Genomic DNA, 20,806 nt, shown 5'->3' on the forward strand with positions numbered 1-20,806 from the left:
ACCCGGCCGCCCCCGCGCTGCTGAGGGTGAAATTTCTGTGTGGGCTTGTGTCCCCCCCGGTGCCCTACAAAACCCCTCTGGTCTGCCCTCCGAAGACACGGGTACTTACCTGCAAGCAGACCGGAACCGGGGCACCCCCTTCTCTCCATTCTAGCCTATGTGTTTTGGGCACCACTTTGAACTCTGCACCTGACCGGCCCTGAGCTGCTGGTGTGGTGACTTTGGGGTTGCTCTGAACCCCCAACGGTGGGCTACCTTGGACCAAGAACTGAACCCTGTAAGTGTCTTACTTACCTGGTAAAACTAACCAAAACTTACCTCCCCCAGGAACTGTGAAAATTGCACTGTGTCCACTTTTAAAACAGCTATTTGTCAATAACTTGTAAAGTATACATGCAATTTTTATGCTTTAAAGTTCCTGAAGTACTTACCTGCAATACCTTTCGAATGAGATATTACATGTAGAATTTGAACCTGTGGTTCTTAAAATAAACTAAGAAAATATATTTTTCTATAACAAAACCTATTGGCTGGATTTGTCTCTGAGTGTGTGTACCTCATTTATTGTCTATGTGTATGTACAACAAATGCTTAACACTACTCCTTGGATAAGCCTACTGCTCGACCACACTACCACAAAATAGAGCATTAGTATTATCTATTTTTACCACTATTTTACCTCTAAGGGGAACCCTTGGACTCTGTGCATGCTATTCCTTACTTTGAAATAGCACATACAGAGCCAACTTCCTACACTCGGTGATTCAGTTAGGCACCACACAGGGAACACATATAGGCCACAAACGTATGAGCACTGGGGTCCTGGCTAGCAGCATCCCAGTGATACAGTAAAAACACCCTGATATATTCTCACAAACAGGGCAAAAGTGGGGGTAACAAAGCTAGAAAGAGGCTACCTTCCTACACTTCACAACCCCCTCCCTCCCACATTAGGCATACAGGTGCCCCCATATAAGTCCCTAGTATATGGTACCCAGGGCTTTGGGGCACCAGGGGTTCCCCCATGGACTGCAGCATGCATTTTGCCACCCATGGGAGCCCATGTAAAATGTGTCTGCATGCCGGCTATTGCAGCCTGCAAGAAAAGGTGCAGGTCACTGTAAGCCACCCCTATGGAAGGCCCTCCTACCCCCGAGGGCAGGGCGCAGGTACCTGTGTGTGAGGGCACCACTGCATGAGCAGAGGTGTCTGTACGAACTCCAGTTTCATTACACTGGACTTCGTAAGTGCGGAGAAGCCAATTTACCTGTGTACTGGACACAGGTCAATACCCGTGTCCAGCTACATAATGGTAATTTCGAACCTGGGCATGTTTGGTATCAAACATGTCCGAATCATACCTCAATACAGTTGCCAGTATTGATTGTATGATTCCACACTCTATGGGGGCTCCTTCGAGGACCCCCAGCTTTGCTCCTATCAGTTTGTAGGGTTTTCCCACAAAGCTGTGCTGCTGCCATCCTACAGACAGGTCTCTGCCATCCTGCTGCCAGGCCAGCTTAAGCCCAGGAAGGCAGAAAAAAGGATTTCCTTTGGTAGAGGAAGGCAACACCCTCTTCCTTTGGAATTAGGTGTTACATGGCTTGGGAGGGGTAGCCACCCAAGCCACTGGTATGGTTTGAAGGGCACATTTGGTTCCCTTGTTGCATAAACTGTTTTGCACCAGCCCAGAGACCCCCGGTTACTGCTTTGGCGTGAAACTGGACAATGGAAAGGGGAGTAACCACTCTCCTGTCCAACACCACACCATGGTGGTGCTCAGAGCTCCTCCAGGTGGCCACTTGATTCTGCCATCTTGAATCCAAGATGGGCAGAGCCCTCCGGGTGCATCTGAGAGGTCAGGACAGGCAGGGGACATCACAGCCCCCTCCTGATATGTGGTCACCCTGCTAGGTGGCCAATCCCCCTTTCTGGGCTATTTAGGGTCTCCCTCTTGGGTGGGTCCTCAGATTTGACGTGCAGATTTCCTCTGCAATGTTTACTTCACCTTCTGGCCACTGGAACTGCAACTGGACCTTCCAGAAACTGACAACCCCAGGCACGAACTGCAACAACCAGCTGCATTGATCTCCTCTCCAGAGCTGCGTGGATCCTGCATCACAGGTGGTGGTTTGGAGTGATTCCCCTCGGTCCTCTCTACCAGCTGTCCAACTTGGGAGGCTGTAAACCCTCTAGGTTCCATGTAGCCCCAGCCCTCTGCGAAGCACAGCCCTCTGCATGCTGCTCCTGCGACGTGGGGCTCCTTCCCAGGTGTGCTGCGTGGGCCTCACCCCAACTCCTGTGCTTGCTGCCTGTGGGGGCTACCTCCTCGTCCTGTGACTCTCCTCACTGCTGAGGGTCAGCCGGGACTCCCCTCCGTGGGTTGAGTCCTCCTGGACCTGGGTGGTCCCCGGCAGCTTCACATTTCTTCTTCCACTGTATTTGCCAGGGCTTGTTGGTGTTTTTTTTTTTTTTTACACAACTAATCGACTGCAATCCTTCTTCCGAAGTGGGATGTAGACTGCATCACTTCAGGAACTCTTCAGCTGCTCCAGTGCTGCACTGCTGACTGTCTTCGTCCACTGTTGACCTGGTCCTGAATTCACAGACTGGTGGGTAGTGGCTCCTGTCACCACTGGACACTTCAACGTGAACTGGACATGGTCCCCTTCCTTTCTAGGTCTTCCTCTTCCAGGATCCACCTTTGGTTTCTGGCAGTCTTGTATTATCCTTTTCTGAAGTCCTTTTGGTGGGGTTGGGGAGCACCAGGTACTTATCTCTCTCCTCCTGGTCACTGGGGGGCACTTTGGTACTTACCTTTTAGGGTTCCTAGTTCCTCCAGATTCCCTCTACCGACTCCACTTCCTTGGTGGGGGCCAGACTTTTGCATTCCACTTTCTTAGTAAATGGTTTGGTCCCCCACCCCCAGAGCCTTCAGTACTTACTATTGCTTTCACTGTTTTCTATTGCATTTTATGCAAATTCCTGACTGCTAATGTACATAGTGTGTTTACTTACCTCCAGTTGGGGTATTGCCTATATGGTATTTGGGTACTTGTGGTACCATAATAAAGTACCTTTATTTTCTTAACACTGTGTGGTTCTTTCCTGGGTTTAAGTACTGTGTGACTACAGTGGTGTTGCATAAGCTTTGCCTGTCTCCTAGATAAGTTTTGGCTGCTTATCCACAGCTACCGCTAGACAGTCTGGCTTCCAAGACACTGACTACACCTCACTAATAGGGGATATCTGGACCTGGTATAAGTTGATAACACCATAGATGCTCACCACACACCAGGCCAGTTTCCTACAGGTGTCTTTAGAACAGGTCTGCAATGGAGAAATACACATAGGAATCTGCATTTATTAGTACACTAGCTCGAAATAACGTGTTACTGGGTCACTTTGTTTCACTGTCAAAAAATACAATGCTATATTTTGTCTGGAAAAAAAGTAAATACTGAAACCGTTGGTAAAGTTCAAGTACATAATCTTCTTTTATCAAATAAAGACAAGAAACGTTTAATTAGCACTGCAAATATGTTCTACATAGAACAAACATAATGAAATGCCTGGAACAAACCTTCACATGGTCTTCAAACCTGTACACTGCTTGGAAAGGTTTGCGGTCAATAGGACAAAATGGGACGATCTGAAAAAAGACAAGAACAACAAGTTGTACTCTTGCATTGTTATTAATTTTAACTCAAAATTTAACAAGCACTTGCAATGCAATAGGTCTCGTATTTGCTTGAGTTAGAGGTACTGGCATTGTAAATTAATAAATGGACTTTTCCTGTCACAAACTGGTCAACCCTGCCTCATAATTTAGTCTTTTTCTCCCATATAATTCCAACAGCCCTGCATATAACTAAAGTGCTTCAATTTACCTTGTTCCTCTATCTGCAGCAGCAAAAAATGAAAATGTTGCCTAATTTAACTCTGGCATAATAATTCCAACAGAATACCACTTTCACCACCCCACCATCAGAGTTGCTGGCTGGCTAACAAATCTCCCCAAAAAAAAAAAACACAAGGCAAACAAAGGAGAAATAAACAACAGGTCATCCAAACATATCAAGATTGTTCAAACAGCCATAGTGTAATACAGATGTTAAGATGGCATGCATTATGGTCATAACTGTAATAAGGAGAGATTATTAAGACATATACAATATTCATATAAACCTTTTATCGAAGTAAACCTTTGACATTGGACTGCATTGCTCAAACCACCCCCTAGAGGGTACCATAACAAAAATATAATTTGTAAGAAACAGTCATGTAATCAAATTTAGATCCCCTAGAGGGGATAACCTCATGGAAAAAAAACACAAGAGAAATTAATGCAGTGTTGCCATATAGATAGCTCCTGGAGTGCTTTAAGGCTAGCATGCCTACTGTAATGATGATACAAACAAGGCCTTTAAAACAAAAAACTTGTCCCAGCTGTAAAACAAATATTTTAGCCATGAGGAAGCATAAAAGACACTGAATAGTGGAAGGGGTTATTTTAGGGTTCCGATTAACCTAGTGTGGGGACCCAGAGATGATGTAGAAAGAAAGAGCATTTTGAAGGTGGTCCCATTGTTGTAGGACCACCATGGGCTCAGTTATGAGCAAAAACGTTTTGTAAAATTAATGTTCTGCAAAGCAATATGGGACGAGTTTTTGTGCTGCAAATATTATAGTATGTTGACTGCAATGCTCAGAACAGCCCCTAGAGAACACCACAATAAACGTAGCATTTGGAAGACACTTGGTCATGCAACCATACAGTGAGCCCTTAGGGAGATAAAACATTACAAAATAATGGGAGAAAGTAATGCAATGTAACCATATATCTAGTCACTAGAAGACATAGTGCATTAAGCATTTTCAAGGCTAGCAGGACTATTGTAATGATATTACAAACAAGGTCCATTAAACATAACTTCTCCCAGCTGTAAAACATAAGTTCCAGCCATAAGCAACCTTAAAAAGATAATGAATGGTGGCAGGGGTTATTATTTTGGAGTCCCCACTAACATAGTGTGGGTACAAGGAGATGTAGACAGAAAGAGCACATGTTGGTCAATGTTTTGAAGGTGGTCCCATTGTCCCAGGACCACCACAGGCTAAGTTATGAGCAAAACTGTTTTGTAAAAGTAATGCCCTGCAAAGCATTTTGGGATAGGTTTCAGTGCCACAAATATTGTAATATGTTGATATGACTAATGCATAGAATAGCCCCTAGAGGACACCACAATGAAAAAAGCATTTGTGAGAAGTTAACCCCTAGAGGGCATGACCACAAAAAAAGCAAACTGCGATAAATAATGCAGTGTAACCATGTATTTAGTCCCTAGAGGGCATGGTGCATTACATATATTCATGGATAGCAGGCCTATAATAATGACATTACAAACTAGGACTTGAAAACACAAGCTACTCCAAGCTCTAAAACAAATGTTTCAGCCATGAGAAAGCTTAAACAGACACAATGGTGGGAGGGGTTATTATTTTGGGGTCCCCACTAACCTAGTGTGGGAACCAAAAGGATGAAGTAGACAGAAAGATCATGCTGTTATGAACTTTTTGGTGGTGGTCCCATTGTCTTAGAACCACCACAGGCTGTTATTAGCAAAAATGTTTTGTAAAAGTAATGCACCTGCAGCGCATTATGGGTCGAGTTTTCCTGAGTGCAGTAAATATTGTAGTATCAGCTCTTCCTCTGTGCCGGGAGAGCCGCTTTCGCTTTGAGGATTTCTGTTTTACATAAAGCATTCACCAAATGTAAGTGTTTTAAGGGGAGAGCCACAAGACATTACTCTGATTAGGTAACTGTGAACAATATGACCAGTGCTCCAATCCCACTGATCAAGTTCACACTGCTGTGTCTGTTAGAGCTATGAGCGCCATGGCTGCCATGCAGCATGAAGGGGAGCAACAAAAGAAATAGTATGCCCACGTTGAAGTATATCAGCAATCGTGCAATAATCCATGTAACAGGGGCAGTCTGCAAGGCTTGACAAAAACAGCCTCAAGGAGACGAACATAAAGCATTTACAAATGAAATCAAGTGATTTTTGAAAGGCAAGCCTAGCCTACGAACGAGTGAAAGTGGTGGGCATGACACAGGAGTGATGAAAAGCCCACAATACTTACAACAGGTCAAAGTGCTTGCCCGTTCAACCTAAATATTCATAGGGAACTACACCAACCAGATAGTGAACTACACCAATCTTAAACAGCAATTTCAATTAACTCTTTGTGACCAAAATCAAATGAAGTGCTAAAGGCCAGCCCTAGCATGAAACTCTTATATTAGACATGTTTCAATTTAACATATTCTAATGAAAGAGTCACAGAAGTTCTGCTTCCTTTTTCTCATATATTGGATCACAAGGATAGTTTAAAAACGTGCTAATGTTGAAAGTAACTCCCACACAGAGGTATGCAAATTAAGTGGCTTGTGCTGTGTCAGGGACTCTACCAGAGTAATGGCATGGGGTTAAATAAATACTTGGAATTCTAGGTCACCTTCATATGTTCGCATTGTACTAAAGTAGCATCTTTCTAGCATGGTTACCCCCACTTTTTTTCCTGTTGTCAGTGTGTTTGGACTGTAGTACACTTGGATCCTACTAATCAGGACCAGTATCTGTGCTCTCTCCTGCTGGTAAACATTTGCACCCCACGACTGGCATACTGGTGCACCCATGTAAGTCCATATTATTTGGTACTAGGGTACCCAGGGCATTGATACACCCAGGGTCACCCATGGGCTGAACATGTATTATGCCATCCAGGGGAGCCCATGCAAACTGAGTCAGCAGGCCTCCATCTGCAGCATGTGTGAATTGGTGCATGCACCTATTACTTAAGATATATGGCTTGCCTTATATCTCGGGCCCTGCACTTGAACACCAAGTCACTCCTCTGGTAGGCCCTTCAGCCCAAGGGCAGGATGCACGTTCATAAGTGTGAGGGTAACCCTGCACGAGCAGAGGTACCCCTACAAGCACCAGACTCCAATTCCTGGGCTTTGTAAGTGCGGGGAAGCCATCTTTAGGTATGAAGTGGACACTGGTCAACGCGAGTGGTCCAATTACATAATGTCTTCTCCGAACCTAGGCATGTTTGGCATCAAACATGTTGCAATCATGCAACTACATAGATTCCAGTGCTAGTTGCGTGATACCATGTACTCTTGGGGTTCCTTAGAGGATACCCCAGTCCTGCCTGTACAGCTTTGCAGGGTCTGCCTGCCAGCCCACACTGCTGCAGACCCCAGACACGTTTTCCCCTCCTGCTGCTGAGCCTAACTCAAGCAGCAGAAGGCAAAAGAAAAGGTTTCCTGTAGCAGGGAGGTGTGACCTCCTCTCCTTTAGAACTAGGCGTCTCTGGGCTGGGGTGGGGTGGCCTCCCAGAGCCACCAGACTGCTTTGGAGGGCACATTTGGTGCCCTGCATGCATAAATCGGTTTGCACCAGTCCAGGAACCCTCAGTTTGCCGCTCTGGTGCGAAAGCACACAAAGGACAGGGGAGTGAATACCCCCGTCAAGCTACTCTCCTAGGGAAGTGCGCAGAGCACTGCCAGGTGGCCAGTTGATTCTGCCATCGAGAAAACAAGGTAGGTAGAAGGCCTTGGGAGCATGACTGGTCAGGCCAGGAAGAGGACGTCCCTGACCCTTTCTGATAGGTGAGGCATGACAGAGAGACCAACCCCCTTTTAGGGTTACTTAAGGGCTCCCCAGAGGGTGGGTCCTCAGATTCGTTGAGCAAGACTCTACAACGAACTCTGCAAGACATTTTCTGCTCCTGGGCTCCGGGACCACTACTGATCTGCTTTTGGAACTGAAACAAGAACGTTTTCCAGTTGGGAAGACTCTCACTGCAACATTGTTACTCCAGCTTATGGTCTTTCAGAAACTGAAATGAAACATTTTGCACATTGTAGGACGCTAGCTTGGGGTGTGTGTGTGGTGAGCACCTGTGGTGATATCACCTTGTACCAGGTCCAGGTATCCCCTATTAGTTGGGTGTAGTCAGTGTCTAGGAAGCCAGGCTCTCTAGAGGTAGCTGTGGATGAGCAGCCAAGGCTTATCTAGGAGACATGCAAAGCTCGTGCAATACCACTGCAGTCAAACAGCACTTGCACACATGGAAGAACCACAGTGTTATAAAAATAAAGGTACTTTATAATGGTAACAAAAATACCAAAATACTGTATAGGCAATACCCCAACTGGAGGAAAGGAAACATTATTATATACACATTAGGAGTCCGTGATTAGCATAAAGGACAATGGAAAACAGTGAAAACAATAGTAAACACTGAAAGAACTGGGGGAGACCAAACCATAAACTAACAAAGTGGAATGCAAAAGTCAGGCTTCCACCCGAGGAAGTGGAATCAGTAGAGGGGAGCTGGAGGAACTAGGAATCCTAAAAGGTAAGTACCAGAGTGCCTCCCAGCGAGCAGGAGAAAAGAGATAAATACCTGGTTATCCCCAAACCCACCAAAAGGACTTCAAAAGAGGATTTTGCAAGAACCAGACAAGACTGTAAGAAACCAAAAGGTGGATCCCGGTAAAGGAAGACCTGTAAAAGAAGGAGACCAAGTCCAGTTCACGTTGGAGTGTTCAGTTGTGGCAGGAGCCATTACCCACCATCTGTGGATGCAAGACCAGGTCGACGGTGAACAAACAGTCAGCAATGCAGCACTGGCGCAGCTGAAGAGTTCCTGAAGTGAGGCAGTCGACGTCCCATGCCGGAAGGATAGCAGTTGGTCAGTTGTGTGGAAAAACCACAACAAGCCTTAGCAAAGGCAAATGCTGTAGAAGAAATGAGGAGCTGCCGGGGAACGGCAAGGTCTAGGAGGATTCAACCCATGAAAGGGAGTCCCAGGTGACCCTCAGCAGTGAGGAGAGGAACAGGAAGAGGAGGTAGCCCCCACAGGCAACAAGCACAGGAGTCTCAGTGAGGCCCACGCAGCACACCTAGAAAGGAGTCGCTGTAGAAGCACGCAGGAGTCTCTGCATTGGTGGGAGTGCTGGGGGCTGGTGCTACATGGAGCCTAAAGATCCCTTGGAGGAGTTGCCAACAAGCCTAGGTAGCTGCAGGAGAAGAAGTGCACGGGGGTACTTGTAGGAAAGTACCATCTTGCCTGGCATGTTACCCCCATTTTTACATGTATGTAAGTTTGTTTTTGCCTGTCTCATTGGGATCCTGCTAGCCAGGACCCCAGTGCTCAGTTTGTGGCCTGAATGTGTGTACCTGTGTAGTGACTAACTGTGTCACTGAGGCTCTGCTAATCAGAACCTCAGTGCTTATGCTCTCTCTGGCTTTAAAATTGTCACAATAGGCTAGTGACCATTTTTACCAATTCTAATTGGCACACTGAAACACCGTTATAATTCCCTAGTATATGGTACCTAGGTACCCAGGGTATTGGGGTTCCAGGAGATCCATATGGGCTGCAGCAATTCTTTTGCCACCCATAGGGAGCTCAGACAATTATTACACAGGACTGCCACTGCAGCCTGAGTGAAGTAACGTCCACGTTATTTCACAGCCATTTTACACTGCACTTAAGTAACTTATAAGTCACCTATATGTCTAACCCTCACTTAGTGAAGGTGAGGTGCAAAGTTACTAAGTGTGAGGGAACCCTGGCACTAGCCAAGGTGCCCCCACATTGTTCAGGGCAATTTACCAGGACTTTGTGAGTGCGTTGACACCCTTACACACATGCACTACATATAGGTCAATACCTATATGTAGCTTCACAATGTAACTCCAAATATGGCCATGTAACATGTCTAAGATCATGGCATTGCCCCCCCCAAATGCAATGGGGTGCCAATCCCATGCATCCCCGGAGCACCACTATGGACCACGGGTACTGCCAAACCAGCTCTCTGGGGTTTTCTCTTCAGCTACCGCTGCTGCCACCCCACAGACAGGGTTCTGCCCGCCTGGGGTGTGGGCAGCCCAGTCCCAGGAAGGCAGAACAAAGGATTTCCTCTGAGAGGGTGTTACACCCTCTCTCTTGGGAAATAGGTGTTAAAGGCTGAGGAGGGGTAGCCTGGAAATGCTTTAAAGGGAACAGATGGTGCCCTCGTTGCATAAGCCAACCTACACCAGTTTAGGAACCCCCAGTCCCTGCTCTAGAGCAAAACTGGACAAAGGATAGGGGAGTGACCACTCCCCTGTCCATCACCACCCCAGGGGTGCTGCCCAGAGCTCCTCCAGTGTGTCCCAGATCCCTGCCATCTTGAATCCAGAGGTGTGAGGGCACTCTGGAGGCCTCTGAGTGGCCAGTGCCAGCGTCAGAGACCCCTCCTGATAGGTGCTTACCTGACTAGGTGGCCAATCCTCCTCAGAGGACTATTTAGGGTCTCTCCAGTCGGCTTTCCCTCAGATAACGACTTGCAAGAATTCACCAGAGTTCCTCTGCACCTCTCTTCGACTTCTGCCAAGGATTGACAGCTGACTCCTCCAGGACGCCTGCAAAACCACAACAAAGTAGCAAGAAGACTACCAGCGACATTGTAGCGCCTAATCCTGCCAGCTATCTCAACTGTTTCCTGGTGATGCATGCTTTGGGGGCTGCCTGCCTTCATCCTGCACTGGAAGCCACGAATAAATCTCCCGTGGGTTGACGGAATCTTCCCCCTGCTCCAGCAGGCACCAAACTTCAGCGTCAACAGTACTCTGGGACCCCTCTCATCGGACGAGCGTGGACCCTGGAACACAGGTGGTGGACTCAAGTGACCCAGATTGTCCAGTGGTCCAACTGTCCTAATTTGGAGGAGTTAAGTCCTTGCCTCCCCTCTCCAGACAGAAATCCTGTGCACCGCGTGAACTGCAGCTACTAGGGCTTCTGTGCACATTTCCAAGGAATCCTTTGTGCACAGCCAAGTCCAGGTCCCCAGCACTCTGCCCTGCAATGCTCAGCTCCCTGAGTTGATCTCCGGCTTCGTGGGTCACTCTTTTGCAATGTTAAGATGATTACTGTGTTCAAGTACTTCTGCGGGTGCTACTTTCTTGTGCGTGGGCTCTCTACGTTGCTGGGGGCCCCTCTGTCTCCTCTCCCAAGTGGTGACATCCTGGTCCTTTCTGGGCCCGGGCGGCACCCTTTTTCTTCAACCGCGACTCTTGCAGCTAGCAAGGCTTGTTTACGGCCTTTCGCCAAACTAACAACTCTGCATCCTCCAGCACTCCGTGGGACATCTTCTGCACGAAGGAGAAGTTCCTAGCACCCTTTGTTGTTGCAGAATCCTCAGCTTTGTCCATCCGGATGCAGCCATTTTGCACCTTCATCTGGGGTATTGTGGGCTCCTGCCCCCTTAGACAGTTTCACGACTCTTGGACTTGGTCCCCTTCCATTGCAGGTCCAGGAATCAGTCTTCAGTGGTTTGCAGTCTGTTGTAGTCTTTGCAAAATCCTCTATCACGAGTTTAGTGTGTTTCAGGGGAAATAGTAGTATTTTACTCCTACTTTCCAGGGTCTTTGGGTGGGTATCTTGGACACCCTTAGTGTTTTGTTATACTCCCAGCGACCCTTCTAAACACTGCACTAGCCTAGGGGTCCATTCGTGGTTCGCATTCCACTTTTAGTATATGGTTTGTGTTGCCCCTAGGCATATTGCATCCTACAGTGTTTGCACTAGTTTCTGACTGTTTAACTTACCAGATTTTGGTTTGTGTGTATTTTATGTAATTTACTTACCTCCTAAAGGAGTATATCCTCTAAGATATGTTTGGCACATTGTCACTAAAATAAAGTACCTTTATTTGTAGTAACTGAGTATTGTCTTTCTTACGATATTGTACCTATATGATATAAGTGGTATAGTAGGAGCTTTGCATGTCTCCTAGTTCAGCCTAAGCTGCTCTGCTGTAGCTACCTCTATCAGCCTAAGCTGCTAGAACAATACTAATAAGGGATAACTGGACCTGGCACAAGGTGTAAGTACCATCAGGTACACACTATAAGCCATGCCAGCTTCCTACAGTACTGTCCTGCAGGGCGAGGCAAGGACTTACCATCTCCAAAGTTGAACAGCTGGCAGAGAGGACCAAGGTAACTACTCCATACCACCACCGTGATGCAGGATCCACGCAGCTCTGGGTCAGAGGAGATCCACGCAGCCGGTAGACGTTGCAGTGGAGTGACTCCTCACTCCAAGGGGGAGTCCTTTGTGCTTCTCGTGCAGACTGAAAACGTGTCGTCCTCAGAGGATGCACAGCCGTGGAATCAATGTTGCAGTTGCTGGAAGGAGCAGTGGAATCAATGTTGCAAGCAGAGTCGTCACTGTGGATTCAGTTTGTAGGTTCCTGGGCCGTCCAGTTGCAGTTCCGGTGGCTAGAAGGTGAAGTAAACTATGCAGAGGAATCCTGCTGGATTCTTGCATGTCGAATCTAAGGATCCACCCAAGAGGGAGACCCTAAATAGCCCAGGAATGGGGGATTGGTCATCTAGCAGGGTGAGCATCTATCAGGAAGGAGCTGTGATGTCACCTGCCTGTCCTGGCCACTCGGATGCTCCCAGAGGCCTCTGCCCATGTTGGATTCAAGATGGCATAATCAAGTGGCCACTTGGAGGAGCTCCGGGCACCACCCCTAGGGTGGTGATGGACAGGGGAGTTGTTACTCCCGTTTCCAATGTCCAGTTTCGCGCCACAGCAGAGAGGGGGTCCCTGGACTGGTGCAAACCAGTGCAGAGAGCGGGGGTCCGTGGACTGGTGCAAACCAGTTTATGCAAGGAGGGAACCTAATGTGCCCTTCAAAGCCTACCAGTGGCTTGGGGAAGCTACCCCTCCCAAGCCATTTAACACCTATTTTCAAAGGGAGAGGGTGTTGCTTCCCTCTCACAAAGGAAATCCCTTGTGCTGCCTTCCTGCGCGAGGGCAGAAAGTTGTATGTAGGATGGCAGCTGTAAAGAAATGGCTTCCTGTTGCAGTTACCCCCCACTTTTTGCCTGATACTGATGCCGACTTGACTGAGAAGTGTGCTGGGACCCTGCTAACCAGGCCCCAGCACCAGTGTCCTTTCACCTAAAATGTACAATAGTCTCCACAATTGGCACAATCCTGGCACCCAGGTAAGTCCCTTGTAACTGGTACCCCTGGTACCAAGGGCCCTGATGCCAGGGAAGGTCTCTAAGGGCTGCATCATGTCTTATGCCACCCTAGGGACCCCTCACTCAGCAAAGACACACTGCTTGCCAGCTTGTGTATGCTGGTGGGGAGAAAATGACTAAGTCGACATGGCACTCCCCTCAGGGTGCCATGCCAACCTCACACTGCCTGTTGCATAGGTAAGTCACCCCTCTAGCAGGCCTTACAGCCCTAAGGCAGGGTGCACTATACCACAGGTGAGGGCATAGGTGCATGAGCACTGTGCCCCTACAGTGTCTAAGCAAAACCTTAGACATTGTAAGTGCAGGGTAGCCATAAGAGTATATGGTCTGGGAGTCTGTCAAAAACGAACTCCACAGGTCCATAATGGCTACACTGAATACTGGGAAGTTTGGTATCAAACTTCTCAGAATAATAAACCCACACTGATGCCAGTGTTAGATTTGTTAAAAAATGCACACAGAGAGCATCTTAGAGATGCCCCCTGTATTTTACCCAATTGTTCAGTGCAGGACTGACTGGTCTGTGCCAGCCTGCTGCTGAGACGAGTTTCTGACCCCTATGTGGTGAGGGCCTTTGTGCTCTCTGGGGACAGAAACAAAAGCCTGCTCTGGGTGGAGATGCTTCACACCTCCCCCCTGCAGGAACTGTAACACCTAGCAGTGAGCCTCAAAGGCTCAGGCTTCGTGTTACAATGCCCCAGGGCACTCCAGCTAGTGGAGATGCCCGCCCCCTGGACACAGCCCCCACTTTTGGCTGCAAGTCCAGGAGAGATAATGAGAAAAACAAGGAGGAGTCACTGGCCAGTCAGGACAGCCCCTAAGGTGTCCTGAGCTGAGGTAACTCTGACTTTTAGAAATCCTCCATCTTGCAGATGGATGATTCCCCCAATAGGATTAGGGATGTGCCCTCCTCCCCTAAGGGAGGAGGCACAAAGAGGGAGTAGCCCCCTCAGGGCTAGTAGCCATTGGCTACTAACCCCCAGACCTAAACACAAACCTAAATTCAGTATTTAGGGGCTCCCCAGAACCTAGGAAACTAGATTCCTGCAACCTAAGAAGAAGAGGACTGTTAAGCTGAAAAACCCTGCAAAGAAGACAGAGACAACAACTGCTTTGGCCCCAGCTCTACCGGCCGGTCTCCCCACTTCTAAAGACACTGCTTCAGCGATTCTTTCCCCAGGGACCAGCGACCTCTGAATCCCCAGAGGACTGCCCTGCATCTAGAAGGACCAAGAACTCCAGAGGACAGCGGCTCTGTTCACCCAAGACTGCAACTTTGTAACAAAGGAGCAACTTTAAAATAACTTGCGTTTCCCGCCGGAAGCGTGAGACTTGACACTCTGCACCCGATGCCCCCGGCTAAACTTGTGGAGATCAATCACTTCAGGGAGGACTCCCTGGCGACAGAGACCGTGAGTAGCCAGAGCTGCCCCCCCTGAACCCGCACAGCGACGCCTGCAGAGGGAATCCCGAGGCTCCCCCTGACTGCGACTGCCTGCTCCTCAGATCCCGACGCCTGGTAAGACTCTGCACCCGCAGCCCCCAGGACCTGAAGGATCCGAACTCGAGTGCAGGAGTGACCCCCAGGAGGCCCTCTCCCTTGCCCAGAGGTGGTGGCTACCCCGAGGAGCCCCCCCCCCCCCCCTTGCCTGCATCGCTGAAGAGACCCCTTGGTCTCCCATTGAAACCTATTGGAAACCAGACGCATGTTTGCACACTGCACCCGGCCGCCCCCGCGCTGCTGAGGGTGTACTTTCTGTGTGGACTTGTGTCCCCCCCCGGTGCCCTACAAAACCCCCCTGGTCTGCCCTCCGAAGACACGGGTACTTACCTGCTGTCAGACTGGAACTGGGGCACCCCCTTCTCCATTGAAGCCTATGCGTTTTGGGCACCACTTTGACCTCTGCACCTGACCGGCCCTTTGCTGCTGGTGTGGTTACTTTGGGGTTGCTCTGAACCCCCAACGGTGGGCTACCTTGGACCCAAACTTGAACCCCGTAGGTGGTTTACTTACCTGCAAAAACTAACAAACTCTTACTCCCCCTAGGAACTGTTGAAAATTGCACTGTCTAGTTTTAAAATAGCTATATGTCATTTGTGTGAAAACTGTATATGCTATTTTGCTAATTTGGGCGTGTTTGGTATCAAACTTGTCGGAATCATACCCCAATACTGTTGCCAGGATTGGTTGTAAGATTCCATGCACTCTGGCGGTTACTTAGAGGAACCCAGATTTGCTCCTACTACTTTGAAGGATTTTCCAGATATCCCATGCTGCTGCTGTAGGAAGTTGGCTCTGTATGCACTATTTCAAAGTAAGGAATAGTATGCACAGAGTCCAATGGTTCCCCTTAGAGGTAAGATAGTGGCAAAAAGAGATAATACTAATGCTCTATTTTGTGGTAGTGTGGTCGAGCAGTAGGCTTATCCAAGGAGTAGTGTTAAGCATTTGTTGTACATACACACAGGCAATAAATGAGGAACACACACTCAGAGACAATTCCAGGCCAATAGGTTTTTGTATAGAAAAATATATCTTTTCTTAGTGTATTTTAAGAACCACAGGTTCAAATTCTACATGTAATATCTCATTTGAAAGGTATTGCAGGTAAGTACTTTAGGAACTTTGAATAATCACAATAGCATATATACTTTTTACATAAAACACATATAGCTATTTTAGAAGTGGACAGTGCAATTTTCACAGTTCCTGGGGAGGTAAGTTAATGTTAGTTCTTGCAGGTAAGTAAACCACCTATGGGGTTCAAATTGGGGTCCAAGGTAGCCCACCGTTGGGGGTTCAGAGCAACCCCAAAGTTACCACACCAGCAGCTCAGGGCCAGTCAGGTGCAGAGTTCAAAGTGGTGCCCAAAACACATAGGCTTCAATGGAGAAGGGGGTGCCCCGGTTCCAGTCTGCCAGCAGGTAAGTACCCGCGTCTTCGGAGGGCAGACCAGGGGGGTTTCGTAGGGCACTGGGGGGGGGGGGGGGGGGGGGGGGGGAACAAGTCCACACAGAAAGTACACCCTCAGCAGCGCGGGGTAGCCACCACCTGGAAAAGGGAGAGGGCCTCCTGGGGGTCACTCCTGCACTGGAGTTCCGATCCTTCAGGTCCTGGGGGCTGCGGGTGCAGGGTCTTTTCCAGGCGTCGGGATCTGGGAATCAGACAGTCGCGGTCAGGGGGAGCCTCGGGATTCCCTCTGCAGGCGTCGCTGTGGGGGCTCAGGGGGGACAACTTTGGTTACTCACAGTCTTGGAGTCGCCTGGGGATCCTCCCTGTAGCGTTGTTTCTTCACCAGTCGAGTCGGGGTCGCCGGGTGCAGTGTTGCAAGTCTCACGCTTCTGGCGGGAATTGCAGGGGTCTTTAAAGTTGCTCCTCTGGAAACAAAGTTGCAGTCTTTGTTGAACAGGGCCGCTGTTCTCGGGAGTTTCTTGGTCCTTTTTAGAGCAGGGCAGTCCTCTGAGGATTCAGAGGTCGCTGGTCCTGGGGAAAGCGTCGCTGGAGCAGTTTTCTTCCAAAGGGGGGAGACAGGCCGGTAGGGCTGGGGCCAAAGCAGTTGGTGTCTCCGTCTTCTCTGCAGGGTTTTACAGCTCAGCAGCCCTCTTCTTCTTTAGGTTGCAGGAATCCGAGTTCCTTGGTTCTGGGGAGCCCTTAAATACTAAATTTAAGGGCGTGTTTAGGTCTGGGGGGTTAGTAGCCAATGGCTACTAGCCCTGAGGGTGGGTACACCCTCTTTGTGCCTCCTCCCTGAGGGGACGGGGGCACATCCCTAATCCTATTGGGGGAATCCTCCATCTGCAAGATGGAGGATTTCTAAAAGTCAGAGTTACCTCAGCTCAGGACACCTTAGGGGCTGTCCTGACTGGCCAGTGACTCCTCCTTGTTTTTCTCATTATCTCCTCCTGGACTTGCCGCCAAAAGTGGGGGCTGTGTCCAGGGGGCGGGCATCTCCACTAGCTGGAGTGCCCTGGGGCATTGTAACACGAAGCTTGAGCCTTTGAAGCTCACTGCTAGGTGTTACAGTTCCTGCAGGGGGGAGGTGTGAAGCACCTCCACCCAGAGCAGGCTTTGTTTCTGTCCTCAGAGAGCAGAAAGGCTCTCACCGCATGGGGTCAGAAACTTGTCTCTCAGCAGCAGGCTAGCACAGACCAGTCAGTCCTGCACTGAACAATTGGGTAAAATACAGGGGGCATCTCTAAGATGCACTCTGTGTGCATTTTTTAATAAATCCAACATTGGCATCAGTGTGGGTTTATTATTCTGAGAAGTTTGATTCCAAACTTCCCAGTATTCAGTGTAGCCATTATGGAGCTGTGGAGTTCGTTTTTGACAGACTCCCAGACCATATACTCTTATGGCTACCCTGCACTTACAATGGCTAAGGTTTTGCTTAGACACTGTAGGGGCATAGTGCTCATGCACCTATGCCCTCACCTGTGGTATAGTGCACCCTGCCTTAGGGCTGTAAGGCCTGTTAGAGGGGTGACTTACCTATGCCATAGGCAGTGTGAGGTTGGCATGGCACCCTGAGGGGAGTGCCATGTCGACTTAGTCATTTACTCCCCACCAGCACACACAAGCTGGCAAGCAGTGTGTCTGTGCTGAGTGAGGGGTCCCTAGGGTGGAATAAGACATGCTGTAGCCCTTAGAGACCTTCCATGGCATCAGGGCCCTTGGTACCAGTTACAAGGGACTTACCTAGGTGCCAGGGTTGTGCCAATTGTGGAAACAATGGTACATTTTAGGTGAAAGAACACAGGTGCTGGGGCCTGGTTAGCAGGGTCCCAGCAAACTTCTCAGTCAAGTCAGCATCAGTATCAGGCAAAAAGTGTGGGGTAACTGCAACAGGGAGCCATTTCTTTACACTACCTTAGGGGGGGTGTTTAAACTGTCTGACATTGAATGGTTTCAGAATTCAAGAGGAGGTTACTCATCTTCGATTACACTTACTTGTGGGCACTAAACAAAAGTCTTCTCATTAAGAATATCCCTAAGAGTCAGGCTGGATTGAGATACATTTTTTTTTTTAATTTATTTATTTGAATCAGCAATGCTCTTGTCTGTCGTTAGGTGGCACAATGTGGCTTAGTAAGGAGTCTATTCCACCCCCAGAAGGAAGTGACATAGTAGAACAGCATAAAATTGGCACCTCTGCATGTGGCAGCAGTGTATCTTCCTCCATTTGCATGCTGAAGGACAGGTTACTTATCTTTGATAAACGCCTTATCTGACAGACAAAATCTAGTTGCCGATTTCTTTCCCCCAGGTGTCATTCTGGATCCGGAGACTTTTCTTCAGCAGTACCACTTGCACAGTGTTAGGTGGGGTTGATCAGCTCCACCTCCGTCATCAGCATTGTCCGCGTGAGAAATGACTTTGCGGTTCCTATATAGGCACCACTCCAGCACAGTGACGTCAGGAATCCCCAACTAGATATTGTCCCTACCAGATAAGGTGTTATCGAAGGTAAGTAACTAGTTCATTGGATACAAACATCTAGTTGCAGATTCCTTACCTTAGAATAGACACCCAGGCAATACCAACATCGTAGTTGGGTCCACAAACTAAGATCATACTAGAAAGTCCTGCAGGACCGATCAGCCAAAGTGCCCACCCCTACGGACCGCATTGTCCAGTCAGTAGTGTTTGGGAAACGTGTGCAGGGATATCAATGTTGACAGATGTCAAGGACTGGAACTCCGCACGCTAACGCAGTAGTCACAGCTTTAGCTCTGGTAGAATGAGCACGGAGCCTCCTTAGCCAGTGCTTTGCACACTTTAATGCAGAGAATGACCCATCTGGAGATGGTTCTCTTCTGCACTGACTGTGGGTTATGCAGGTGCGAAGAAAGGGCAAAGTGTTGATCATCCACCTGGAATTCTTAGGTACAATCAAGGTAAAACGCCAATGCTCTATTTGCGTTCAGGAGGTGGTGTCTCTCCTCTTCCTTAGAAGGATGTGGGGGGCGTAAAAAGTAGGCATGATGATGAATTGGCCTACATGGAAGGGCGTAACCACTTTTGGCAGTAAGGAGGTCTTAGTGCGAAGCACCACTTTGTTAGAGATGGAAAGGTAGGGCAGCTCAGATGACAATTCCTGCAGCTCACTCACACTGTGGGTAGATGTAATGGCCACAAGGAAGGCTGTTTTCAATGTGAGAAGCCTGAGAGTACAAATGTGGAGAGGCTCGAAAGGAGCACACATCAGAAATGTCAAAACTAAATTCAAATTCCATAGGGACATAATGAATGGAGAAAATATTAGTAAGGCCTTCAAGGAACCTATTTACAATAGAGGACTTAAACAAGGAAGGTTTATCAGGCAACTGCAAAAAAGCAGAAATGGCAGACAGATAACAGTCGAGTGTCCATAGCAGAGACCTGATGGGCTGTAGTAAAAACAGAACCTCAGAGAGAGGGGCAGAAAGAGGGTCAACAGACTAGTCTGTGAACCATGCCACAAATTTATTCCAACAACAAGCGTATATCCTTTTTGGGAGAGACACCAAGCTGCCAAGTTTACACTACAGACTTTAGGCAGAAGGTCAAAAGCTGTAAATTGTCACAGCTCAATCCACATGCAAGAAGGCAGAGACTAGATAGAATTGGGTGGGTGGAGAAACCTCCCCTGCTGCGGTGATAGAAGATCCTCCCAAAGGGGCAGTCTGATCGGAGGATCGAAGGTGGTGTTCAGTACCTTGGGATACCAGACTTTTCATGCCCAGTCCAGAGCCACAAGGATAACGAGTCCAGTAATTTTTATGTTTTTGAGAACTCAGGGCAGAAGTGGTATGGGCAGAAAGGCATGCAGGAGGCCAGAGTTCCACTCGAGACGAAAATCGTCGCTGAGAGATTGCCGCCTTAGAAACTCCAAAGTGCAATACTTCTGACATTGTGCATTCTCTGCGGAGGCAAACAAATCTAACAGAGGCTCTCCCCACTGCTGAAGGAGACCATGCACCACTTTCAGATGGAGGCGCCATTCATGATTGACTAAGCATTGTCAGCTGAGTTTGTCCCCTACGGCTTTCAGAGAGCCCACCAGCTGTTGACCACCAAGAAAATGTGTTGGTGTTCCAGCCACATCCAGAGTCGCAGAGCCTCCTGACAAAGGGTTCACGACCCCACCCCATCCTGCTTGATGCAGTACCACATGGCGGTGGTATTGTCCATGAACACCTGCACTACATTCCCCTTGATAGAGGGAAGAAATGCTTTTCATCCCAGCTGGATCACACTGTGCTCCAACAGGTTGATATGGAGTCCGGACTCTGCTGAAGACCAGACGGCTCTGATCTCTGCCTCTCCTAGGAGTGATGCATCTGTTACTACAGTCAGATCTGGTTGGGGAAAGGAGAGGGCTCGGTCTCTGACCCAATTGCAATTAGTTAGCCATCACTGCAGATCTTGTGCAGTTCCTTCCGAGATCACAACCATGACGGAGAGATTCCCCTGTTGCTGCGCCCACTGGAACTTCAGGTCCCACTGCAGAGCCCACATATGCCATCTGGCATGTGTCACTAGCAGGATGCAGGAGGCCATGAAGTCCGGCAGTCGCAGTCATTCTCACCGAAATTAGAGGCAGAACCATCGTTATCATTGCCTGAATACCCTGGACTCGCTGCTCAGGAGGATAAACCCAAAACTGCACAGTGTCCGGAACAGTTCCGATGGA

The 20,806-nt window shown here is 48.5% G+C and overlaps 1 protein-coding gene across 2 annotated transcripts in view; it reads right to left on the reverse strand.

Annotated features, from left to right (window-relative positions):
• Positions 1-20,806, reverse strand: part of SCAF11 (SR-related CTD associated factor 11) — an 828,633-nt gene that overhangs the window by 735,724 nt on the left and 72,103 nt on the right. For both annotated transcript variants that reach the window (XM_069229083.1, XM_069229082.1), the window contains exon 4: positions 3,584-3,652. In XM_069229083.1, coding sequence (XP_069085184.1) covers positions 3,584-3,652 — 69 coding nt within the window. The remainder of the gene's footprint in view (positions 1-3,583; positions 3,653-20,806) is intronic.

This window comes from Pleurodeles waltl, chromosome 4_1 (assembly GCF_031143425.1).
Source record: "Pleurodeles waltl isolate 20211129_DDA chromosome 4_1, aPleWal1.hap1.20221129, whole genome shotgun sequence".
Lineage (NCBI taxonomy): Eukaryota > Metazoa > Chordata > Amphibia > Caudata > Salamandridae > Pleurodeles > Pleurodeles waltl.